General features: G+C 39.7%; 1 protein-coding gene across 1 annotated transcript in view; it reads right to left on the bottom strand.

The window, feature by feature from the left end:
- The window catches only part of Ctnnd2 (catenin delta 2), a 788,751-nt gene that overhangs the window by 502,306 nt on the left and 273,964 nt on the right, over positions 1-12,481 (bottom strand). The window contains exon 3 of the mRNA XM_042695245.1: positions 6,953-7,065. Coding sequence (XP_042551179.1) covers positions 6,953-7,065 — 113 coding nt within the window. The remainder of the gene's footprint in view (positions 1-6,952; positions 7,066-12,481) is intronic.

Below are 12,481 nucleotides of genomic sequence, written 5' to 3'. Positions count from 1 at the left end.
CTCAAAGACTGGTGGGTTCAAAACTCAATGTCTAGATGTGATGGAGCTGGGATGGTGATTTTTTTCTTCTTTTCTTTCAAAGGTTTCAGTTACAAAGTAAAAGATCAAGCCTTAGCTCATGGAGTGCATGATATAATCTATGCAAATAATTCAATATTCTGCCTGGCCAATTGAAACACTGCCACTAATTACCATCAAAATCATTGTGATGATTTACATTTATCTTCACCATTTTTGAAGAACACAGTGAAAGTCTAAGCTTAGATCATCCATAATTCTATACATGGAATTCAACAAACTAACTGGCCCTATATTCAAGAGGGTCATTATAACAAGTATATATTTTCATAAAATATTACTGAAATGAATATTGAAATGTGACATTCTGATCTGGCAAAGTCTGAAAACTATATTGTGTTTACCACAGACAGTATATGTTGACTATATATAGTATATGCAATATAACAGTGTATTATATAATTATATATGTGTACTATATAAAACAATTACATATTATATATTATCTAAATATAAATGTAAGTTCGATATACATGACTCATATATATATATATATATATATATATATATATATATATAAAATCAAGCATTTAATAACCAGTACATGTGCTAGATGAACTTTTTTTTGTCTCTAGCAGGGTTACTTACAGACTAGTGGAGCTAACAGACTCCTACTTCTAATGGCTGACAAGCTTCAGTAAAGTCTTAATGCAGATGAGGTGGAGGTAGCAGCCTTTATCCAGACTGTGATTTAGCTTCTGGATGAGGAGTCCAAAGACTCTGTGGAGATATCTCTGTACAGTGGTGCTGGACTCTAGGCTAGTTAAGAAACCTACCAGAGGTTGGTAAGTCGGACAACAAAGAAGACACGAGGAGTGAATGCTGCTCCATGAAATGAGCCGTAGGCTGTGGAAGTTCTTGCTGAATCTGGAAAAGCAAGATCTGACTGCAAATCTGAGCATATTTGTTGTGCTGGAAAGCATGGCCGTGATTCTTGAGCACCCAGGAAGAGTTCTAGAATATTCTTCTTAACTTATATAGAGGGAAGAAAAAAAATAGTAGAAAATTCTAAAGAAAGCATCCCATACTCCGAGTATCGAAAGACAAGCTGTGAGAAGGCAGGAAAATGGCAGTGGTGAGAGAAAGCTGTGGTGGGAGGGGAGAAGTAGAGATAGAGGAGTAGAGAACGTAAGACAAGAGAAACAATAGTTCACAAGGGACCACAGAAAATTAGGAATGTTTTTCGGGGTGATTTCTTCTCTAAAGTATCAATTCAACAAATTTGTTTAATAAAGAGACCTTTGTTGGAGTAATCATTTATGATGTTAAGGAATGCTTATTTGCTAGCATGGGAACTGCTAATGATTTTAATGCTTTTATGCCACTCAAACATTTTCGCGTTGGGACTCAATCATTAATACAAAGGTGATGGCAGTATTCACCTCAGGAAGACTGCCTTCATCAATAGATTATTGGTGCTATAAGAAAGCTATTGAGAGTGTATTTCCCCTTTCCTCTTCCATCCCATAAGAACAGGGAATGAAGATCCTTATTAGATGCATCATGACCTGAGACCTGCCTGCTTGCAGAACAATAAGAAATAATTTTCTGTTATGTATCAACATCCAGTCTGTGGTACTCTGTTACAGAAATGCATGAGAAACCACAACACAAATTAGCAACCAATGTTTTTCTAATTTAAAAATAAAGTCTGAATTTGATGGAAAAATAATGCTGTATAACACTTTAAATGATTAGAAGATCTCTCCTCTCTTTGGCTAGCAAATGTTAGGCTAAGTATATAAGATACAGCAGTATATGGGTGATTTATGCATTTGCGGTTGTAATAAGCTCCCTGTGTAGAATTAGCTATAATATAGCTATATATAGCTATAAGGAAAACCTTACTGAACAAATTAAAAATCACTTAATATAGAAAAAATGACTGCATTCCAAAATGAAGCATTTTGGCAAATTTCTACCTTCTTTATATGAAAGGAATATACATGTATGCATATACATGTATTCTCTCATAGCATAACCATTACCACAAACTCAGCAGCTTGTACTCAGTGTTGTAACTAACAGTCTAACAATTTTTTTCTTTCTTTCTTTCTTTTTTTATTTTTTTGCCAGTCCTGGGGCATGAATCCAGGGCCTGGGCCTCTTTCCTGAGCTTCTTTTGCTCAAGGATATCACCTTACCACTTGAGCCACAGTGCCATTTCTGGCTTTTATTTGTTTGCTTATCTATGTGGTAATGAGGAATCGAACCCAGGGCTTCATGCACGCTAGGCAAGCACTCAACCACTAAGCCACATTCCCAGCCTAAGTCTCACAAGTTTTGTGGAGGTAATAGGTGGTGATGCTCACGGCTCAGGGGTTTATAAAACTCTTATGAAAAGTTCTGCAGGCACTTTCATTTTATTTCACTGGGGATAATCTCAACTCAAATTCATTCATTTTCTCAGAGGATATTAACTGCTTTGGGTCATGGGATTGAGGCCCTCATCTCCTTGCCAGTCTTCAGAATTTGGATGTCATCTGCGTTGCTCTTCAAAGCTGCATCTATCTCCAAATCCAGCAAAGAGGAAATTTTCCTTGCGTAAAATATCTGTGGCTTTGACTGAATTTCTGACTTCCTCTGTCTCTGATCTGTAGGCCCAGATGCAACCACAAAGTGAGATGATCTGTAACATGTTCAAGAGAGTCCTGACTCCAGAAAAACATAGTAACCGTGTCATCAAGCCTCTGATAATTATTACTGTTGTCATAAATCATTACCACTACGATCTTCCTCATTACCCTGAGACTTTCAGAGTTAGGTGTGCTTTAGATGCACAGAAGAACAGACTCAACTATGATCTGAATTCTGTGTCCATCTGTTATTTTCCTGCTGGACAAATGAAGAACTATGAACGGGCATCTATTTGGATGTCCTTACATTTTAAACAGCACTTGAGAAAAATCATCACACAGTCCTTGATTGAAGGTTAAAACATTCTGCAGCCGGGTATTTGTAGATGGTTCTGTGGGGTGTTTGTCCACACTTATCTCCAATGCCTTATTAGGTAATAATGATTTCCAAAGTAGACACATGGTCCACTTAGAAACATTTAGAAATGTTCAGAAAGACATGCAACCTCAAGTGGGTGACTGGAGCCAACAGTGGAGGAAGCCAGGATAAATAGATAGAAGGCCTAGAAAGAAGGGATTGCACTTCATACGCATGGGGACAGGAAAGTAAGATATATTCATAAAGTTGTGCAGGTGGGAAGTGTGTTCAGCAGATTTATGTATTATGCACATCCGTCTCATGCCATACAGGGGATAGATTTCAGATAACGGCAGGCAGCAGGATGTGTTCAAATACCTTACAGGGTCTCATGGGATAGACAAGGACATTGACTCAGGTAGGTCCCCGGCCACAGAACATGCAAGAGCAACACAGTGTGCTGGGCCTGGAAGAGGACAGGATAGCAGACCAAGACCTCACTGACTGGTCTAAAGCCTACAGAATGAGACTGGCCTTAGATAGCCAATGATTAGGGCTGGGATACCCAAAAGACAGACTCAGTTATGATACCAAATATAATGTTCTTGCCCCAGTGTGGATCATTATTGGCAGCCACAAAGAAGGTTAAGAAGCCATATTCTTTCATTGTAGGAAAGAAGAAAGCCCCAGCAGGTTTTAAACACATGGTTTGACTAGGTTCCAAGTGAGAAAAACCAAAGCAGGGAGGAAGTGGAAGGTGAACCAGTCCTCGAGTGAAATGCACACTCATTCCTTTCCGGAAGGCCGTTCACAACTACCCGCCTTACACAGCAACCATTTAATCAGCTCGCGTTCTGGAAACTCAATACACGTTTGGATGTTTAGAAAATCTCTGAAGAGTTTAAGAGAACACAGCATTCCTCTTTGAAGTTGCTTCTGACCTAGATAGAGGGATGCAGCAGTTGAAGCCCTGAAACAGTAAGCATCCCCAGACCCCCCTTTCCCGGCTCCCAGTGTTCTCACTCATCCTTCAGTGGATTGCTACAGCATTCATGGTTACAAATGTGCTGTAATAACATTACCTTAAGAAGCTCAAATATTGATTTGACTACTCAGAAGAACGACTTTGAAATCAGTTGGAACAAGTTCCTATCAACAATACAGGCAGAAGGAAAATCAAATTGTATCTGTGTCATTCCTAGCGGTTTCTAAATACATTTTTTGAAAATATTACTTGGTTTTCTTTCAATTTCTCCTAGAAATTCTCTCAACTTTCTAGTGTTATCAGAGGCATGTATCAATATCAAAAATCAACATAGACTTCTTTAGCTCTCCTCCTTGGTAAAATCTGTTGTTTTACTTTAAATAACCATCTTGATGTGCTAACTAGGTTGGGTTTTTTTCCCCCATTAATGAAGACTTGAATTTCCAGAGGTTCATTTCTGAATTTGAATAAACAAGTAGGTTATGATTTAAAAAGTAACTATGATAGCCATTGGGGGGGAGGAGTAGGAGTTCCTCTCCTGCCCTATCAACAAAATGTCTGTATTATACAAATACAGATTCATACATTAGAGATAGCTAAAATGCAAAATAATGAGGCTTGATGAAAACGTATGGCAAGGGGAGATAATTAGGTAGTGTCATCTTTATCTTCACTTGTCCCGTGGTTGAATGCAAATTTAACACAGATCTGGGGCTCATGTACAGTGGGTTGTAAGCCAGGGACAGAGGACACAGGATAAAGAAACAAATGCTATCATGGAGGCTTTCTTCCATCTAATTAGGTATTTCAATTATTTGTTTCACTCAAGGCACTTTGGCTGGCCCTAAGAGAAGAAAGCAATTCAAGGAAACTCACACGGAGGAAGCAGAGAGGTGTTAGGGAGTTTGTAGGTGATCTCAGAGAGGCAGCGGGTGGAGTGAAGCCCGTCCTAATGAAAACTGACCTGCCGGGCTGGCTTTTGGGAGCCATCTACTCTCTCTCTCTTGGGCTGTCCTCTGTCACCAGAGTCCTTCATGGCACATAAGTTACTATGGCTGCCATCTTTTCTCCCATGCACCACGGAATAGCACAGATTTGGTTCACCATTTCTGATTTTTTTTCACAGGCAGGTCATTAGATGAATTACTGTTGGGTCAAATGTCATTCCAGATAAGTCCAGGCTGCTTCCTAAATCTGCTCTTGACCAACGCTTAGTAAAAGCTAAGACTATGGCAAGATTTGGTCTGAACTGGTTACAGGTGAAAAAAACAAAGCAGGAAGTAGGCCATGGAAAGCTTAGAAATGTGACTCAGGCAGTAAACAGACTAATAATAAAAAAGAAGGTTTCAAAGCCAAATAGATGCCCATTCAGTTCCGCAGAAAAACCTGCACAATCTGACAGTCTTTGCCTCTGAAGAGGTTTGCGCTTTAACCAAAAGCTCTTCCAACACATACAACCACGTGGAGTAAGGCAAGTGCGGGCTTACAACTCTTGCTGCCCTTGACTCATCGTCTCTTCATTCTCACAATATCAATTCACTAACCTTTTCCTCTCCATCTTCTCTGGCTAATTTGGATGTTTATAATTTGGACTCCTCTGTGATGAGTTTCAGAGAGCACAATACACTGAGCTGCAGCATACATGGCCCACGGTATCACATAGTCCACATGTATGTAGAGACAGGTATGTTCCCGAATGTCTTCAATCAGATTTGGACTGGAAAATGATACACCATGCACACTGTGACTACAGCCTAACCATAGGGTGAACAGTTCCACGGGTCAACCTGATTGCACTGAGGAAAGAACAATGGGAACGATGTAATCACATGACATATGCCAACTCTGTACAACAGCAGGGAGCTACAAGTGAATCAAACTCACATTTTGGCTTGCAAAATTAAGTGGTTGGAAAGCTGAGAAACAAGAGTCACTGTCCACCTTCCAACTATGACAGGCCTCGGGGCTGCTTCTCACCTGTGGATGACTAATGCAGTTAACATGATTGACAGCAATGGGGGAGGGAAGATCCAGTAAGAGGAGAAGTATAAGTCCTAGTTACTGTATTGAGAAGAAATAGCCCTGCCCTACCTGCTGGTCTCAGTGGTTTTCATGAGTGAAAAATTACTATGGTAAGTTGCTAGTAAGTCAATGAAGTTTTGGAGTTTTTGTTTTGTTGTTTGTGTGGGGTTTTTTTCTACTTTTTTTTTTTTTTTCCTACTACAGTGCTCTGTTTACTTAGCTAAAAATCTCCCTAAAAATCACAGAATGCCTCTAACAAAATGCTGCTGCCCAGCAATAACAGCTAAACCTTATGGAGCTTCGTGTATATTTCTTTCACATACTCAGATACTCACACACCCTTCCCAAATAGAGAAACGTGAGCAAAGAGATTTTAAAAATTATCATCTCAAGCAATCTCTAACTTGATAATCCTGCCACTCTTCATGGCTGGGTAAATATTTTCACACATTGGGAATTACATGTGTGGTTGAGATTCAAGAGGCAATTTTCTAATTTAGCATGAAATATTAACATAACAATGTAGGTTGCGAGATTCTCACTCCTACATTTCAGGAACCTGCAGATCAGATCACTTCAGAAAGTTCTGAGCCAAAGGGAAAGCTTGCGATCTGATCCTGCTTCTCCAGATTCCCAGCAAACAGGCTGAAAGCCAAGCCTCCCACTGTGCAAAAGTACACATCATTTGCATTCAGGGTAAGTGTTCATTTTGTTAAAAAGGCGTTTCAAGTATGAATCAGGCCATTCCGGACCCCTTCGGAACATCTTAAATCTGGTCAGTTGCCATTCCTTCCAACATCTGACCGAACATGACAACCCGCCACCTGGATTTTGTAAGGAGATCAACAACAACAACAACAAAAACCCACCACAGTTTACTCTCACTGGCACCAGGAAGCACCCAGAAGGAAGGGAGAGAGGGGAGTGCGGTACCTGATGCTGCTCACGCTGCCCGTCTCTGATCCGAGCTTGCATCGCTCCAGCTGGCTAGCTACGATCTGACGTTCGGCCTCCAGCTCTCGGGTTAACCTTTCAAACTGTAATTCCTGAAAGAAACCCACCAAAAGAAACAAAAACAAACACCGAGTGAATCCTATCATCTATATGAAACCAGGGATTCAGATCCAAATCACATGATGTTTCCAAGGTGTGAGACTACTACAGAATATTGCTGTAAAATATGACAGGGATATAAGAGTTGGGCGTTGGTGGCTCGCTCCTGTAATTCTAGCTACTCAGGAGGCTGAGATCAGAAAATCTGTGGTTCAAAGTCAGCCCAGGCAGAAAAGTCCGTGAGACTCTTATCTCCAATGAATCACCAGAAAGCCAGAAGTGGCACTGTGGTTCAAAGTGGTAGAGCACTAGCCTTGAGCAAAAGAGCTTAGGGACAGTGCCTAGACCTTGAGATCAAGTCCCAGGACTAAACAAAAAAAGAAAAAAAAAGACAGGGATTTGAAAATCACACTGGTTTTAGGCACTGGCAGTGAGTTGCTGGATAAATTATTCAAGTTATTAACTTATTCAAGTTATTAAACTTGAAACTCATCTATGAAATGGGTTTAAAATATCAGTCCATAAAAATGAAGGTGAGGATTAAGTGAGATACTATCCATGCAAATTTAGCAGATGGTTTTGTTTCTTTATAATAACTTGATTCTCATATTACTTACATATCATAAAAACCCATAGTTTACATACTTTCAATTCCAACAGAATGACACTAATATGGCATCTACACTGTCTAATTACTAAATGCATTATCTTTGAGATCTCTGATGTATCACCTTTAAGTCAATGCAATCAATGAAAAAGGCTTTCCAAAGCTGATACTAAGCTTTGGATGGGCTTCAATGGAAACCAATTCGGTCAGAACTTCAAAACACCTCAGCCCTTACAACACTCTGTGTCATATTTTAGACTTTATGTTTTTTTTTTCCCATGTACTTTCACAAGCATAATTATAGTAAATCACTTATTTTCACTAAAAATCCAGGAAATCCATTTAAATCCAGTTAAATCCAACTGACTTCTTAGAAATCATGTAATATCTGCACAGCTGTATTTGAAGGGTAAAAGAACAAGCCTGGAATGTCTACTCCTACGGCAAAATAGGACAACAGGTTAGAGACTCATTTGGGAGAATTAAAATGCTAAAGCTGCATGATTTCTCTTTCCAAGTGAGTAGATTTGCCAATGCCAGTTAGCTCCATTGTAATCCTAGCTAGGCTGATCTAAAGGATCATAGCTTGAGGCCAGCCTGAAAGCACAAAGTAATTAGACCATATCTGCCAAGCAGCTATCAGAAAGCAGGTCCAGCAACCTGTCTGCTAGTGTGGATCCTGAGTTCAAACTCTATATCACCCCTCTTGAAAAAAGTAGGCTTTATTTATTAGCTATCCTCACAGACTCTTGGATGAGATATCAAAAACAGTACATTTCATGTTCTCTACATATTGAAAATACCCTGGCTCTTTTCCACATAAGTAGTTTGATTCTTTATGTTGATATTATTTTGGGTTTGAAAAAAAGCTACTTTACAACCCTTTATATTACTAGATCTGAGGAGACATTATTGTTTAATGTTCAGAATTTTATTCCTACCTACTTTTAAGGGCACTGAGTATTATTGCAAAGACTTATACTACAAGATCTCTGCTGGACAAATCTTAGGCATTTAGCCTCCCTTTCTCTCTAATTATCCTCTTCTAGGAGATTTTTCATTTCCAGTCTATAAAATACATTGTATCCTATGGCAGTGTAACATGTGTAACAGGAAACAAACTCATACCTTTGATAACACCTTTAAGCCACAAAACAAAAGACCATATAAGGGCCCTAGTAGCTAGATGGAAATTGATAATTTGTGTTGTCCAAATAGGAATATTCAGATTACTGAATTCACCCCTCTATGTTAAAACAGAAAGTCATGGCCACATGGTAGAACAGTCTGAACCTGGGTTCATAAATCATAGCCTCCTCCTAGAATGCACACTAGCCTCTGTCTGGCTCTTCATGCTTTCTTGGTGTTTGTCTAAATTGTCAGAACTTCCAAACTAGCAAAAAGCTAGAAAGTTCTGCCTTCCTCTGTGCAGATCAACATATCCATGTGGCTTAGCATTCCTTCTGTCTGAAGGATTTTTTTGAACATCTCTTTTGTAGTATTAAGGCCAGTGAATATTTTACATTTCACATGATTTGGAAACATCATCATTTAGCTCTCAAATTTGAAAGACATTATTTTTTCTTCTGAGGTCCTCTTACTTGTATGACTTCTGACTAAAACATAAAAAGAATCTACAGTGATCTTTAATATGTACATACAGAAAGAAACCTATTTCTGTGCTTCTAGAATTTTCTCTCCACCACTGCTTCTGCCTAAACTGACTATAATTCTCCTTGGTGGAGCTTTCTCCCTATGCTTTGTGTTTGAGGTTTGCTGAGTTTTTCCCACTCATGGATTTATAGTTTCTGTCACATCTGAAACTTTGCAGCAATTGTTTCTTTGCCAACCTTTTCCTCCCCTCTCCTTTCCTTTAGCAATACACAGTGAGAATGTCTGCATTTCTTGTATATGTCCCTCAGCTCCCTGAGCCTCTATATGATTTTTTTCCATTTTATGTAATTTCTATTGGTACTCTCAAGTTAAACAATCTTCAGCTCTGCCAATGCATCATCTACCATTAATCATCCTGTGTATTTTTATCTCAGAAATCAATGAATCAACTATCTCTTCAAGTTTCTTCCGAGTCTCTTTTGCATCTTCCATGTCTACTGGGATTTTTCACCTATGCGATACACTTAAAACTGCTTCAATGCCCTTATTTGCTCCTTCTAACATCTGTGTGGCTTTCAGTTGATTGATCTTTCTCAGTCCAGGTTTCTTTTCTAATTTTTCTTTGTTGGACTCTGGATACTGGGGTGTTCCTAAGGCTTTTGCAGTTCTGTTGGTACTAGTAAATCACTCAGGGGCAGTTTAAATTCTTTTAACTCTTACTACAATTATTTGTTAGGGCAAACAGAGTATCACCTAATAGAGGGCTAATTATCCTTCCCTGTCCAGGCAGTCTCTCCTGAGTGCCCTGCCCAGAGGTAAGACACAAAAACTATTTCCTCTCATCCTTTGAGGTGGTCCTTCTTCTGGCCTCCCCTCTGGCAGTCTTCTCTGCAGATTGCCTTTCTGATACTTGGGCTCATGCATCACACTAACCTTCATCTACCTCCCTGGTCTCTAAGCATTGTTTCCAAATTCCAGTTCCGTTGGGGTTGTGTCTGCTTTCCTTATAATGGGGAAAGTGTCTCGGGAAGTCATTGTCTAATTTCTTCCCAAACTAAAAGAGTCAAAGGCTTACATAAAGAGGGCTGTTTCAGGCACAACCCATCACCAGAGCTGAATTCTCCCAGAACATAATCACCCTACTTGGCAAGGCATCATGTTTGGAATTAATGACTGAGCTTGTGACTGGGAACAAAAGGCACTGTAACGGTGCTTCTCAAACTTCAGAAGAATAATTGATTTGTCACAGAGGATTGATTTTGCTCCTTGGCATGGACCACTGCTGGTGCCTACAGCATCCTAAAGTGGTTAGGTATCTTCCCAAGAATGGATGAGCGACATGCCCAGGGGATAGATACACTGTCTGCAGTGGGGTTGGAAAGATGGCATTCTTCTAGTCTCAAATCAGTCTGGTCTTTAGGGAGAAAAGTGATCACTTAGGACTGAATAAGACCTTATGTTTAGAGAATCTGAAGTGGAAAAGTATTTAAATAAAATGATGGTATTGATAATACCAGGAGAGTGAAAAGAAATCAACTGAAAGCAATATAACCAACTGTGCGCTAGGTCTGCTTAGCCAAAGTGCCTCCATCTTTAGGCCCCCACCTAGGATTTTGCTTGATATCAGTTCAAAGCAGAAAAGCCCTCCCCCCACCCCAGAGTTACTTAGTCAACTTAATACCTAACCCAACCACAGTGACATCTTGTGGCCCAAGGGATCATCAGGACATCCTTAGAAACCCCCAGAGCAACCCTGCCTCATCACCCGTGGGCAGTCTGTCTGCTCTTCCATGAACCTACTTGTTAGGAAACAGTAGTGGGATATAGCTTTTTGCTGGAGATTCCCTCCTCAGACAATTTTCCCCAATTAACCTGCGCTGGTGTTGAGCCATCTTTTTGCCTATTTTCCATGCCTTTTGTGTTCTAACTGTGTGGATGGATATATGTAGTGAAATGTATGATACTGGTTGTACATGAAAATGCTGCACTGAATTAATTCATCGGAGGTAAGGCTTTCTTCAAGAAGAGCAAGGAAAGATATTTAGAAGCTGTCTAGGTTAGGAGGGTAGAAGAAACTTTAGAAGACAGGGAATACAGAAAGACAATTGGGATGGCCTTTTCCTGGCCAGTCATAGCAGAGAAGTCATGGTGGAAGTCAGGCTAGGAACAGGGTACATGGAGTCTCTCCAGAGATGCCTGGAAGGCCTGGAACTTGAGAGCAGGAGGAGGATGAGAGAGGTCATCTGCAGGAAGGAAAGTTGTTTTTTTTTTGGTTAGTTGTGGGACTTAAACTCTGGGCCTGGGCACTGTCCCTCAGCTCTTCAGCTCCAGGTGAGCACTCTACCACTTGAGCCACAGTGCTACTTCTGGTTTTCTGGTGGTTAATTGGAGTTAAGAGTCTTACAGACTTTCCTGCCCGGGCTGGCGTTGAACAGTGATCCTCAGATCTCAGCCTCCTGAGTAGCTAGGATTACAGGCATGAGCCACTGGCCTGGCCTAGGAAGGAAAGCTTTAAGAAAAGATAAGGCAATGCTAGGCATCCTGCTTCTTCACGATGTGGAAATTATAATCTTATATCACAAATATTCATAAATGTATAAGATCTATAAGCCCCAAGTACATTAAAATTTATTAGAAGACAGAATAAGTAATTTCCTTCCTAGAATAGCACATCGCTGAGTCATATTAAGACATTAGGATTATTATGAGAAAAATTATCATATAGTTTTATATCTTGGTCCTAAAGAGCCTCGATTAATAATTTATTTGCCTTAATTAAATTCAGTTTATTAAATGTTTTCAAGTGGGTAAAAACATGTAAAGTCTCCTGAGAGGGGTTTAGCTAACTCAGTATGAAAACTGACATCAGGAAACTGATAGCTTGACTAATCCTTCCACTAAATATTTCATTTAAATAGTTTAGTTAGCAGAGTGGTGTGGTTCAGTTGGGATGGTTACAAGCTGATTGGAGGAAGGTAAAAATTGGATAGAGTGTTGATTTAAGTAAAAAAAAGGTTTTCAATGATCTTACTGATCTGGAAAGTTGAAAAAATGACATGAAAAACAGAAAATAGAGAAAAAGAAGTAGGAAGGTAGCTCCAATAGCAAGCTCACATCCTGAACCCATGTCTATGGACAAATCTGTTGGACATCTTCCTGTCTTATAGACATAAAAATATTCTGTATCG

This window comes from Dipodomys spectabilis, unplaced genomic scaffold (genome assembly GCF_019054845.1).
Source record: "Dipodomys spectabilis isolate Male_0828 unplaced genomic scaffold, ASM1905484v1 ptg000179l, whole genome shotgun sequence".
In the NCBI taxonomy this organism is placed as follows: domain Eukaryota; kingdom Metazoa; phylum Chordata; class Mammalia; order Rodentia; family Heteromyidae; genus Dipodomys; species Dipodomys spectabilis.
Note: the sequence above shows the minus strand (reverse complement) of the source record. Positions and strands in the feature narration are given on the sequence as shown.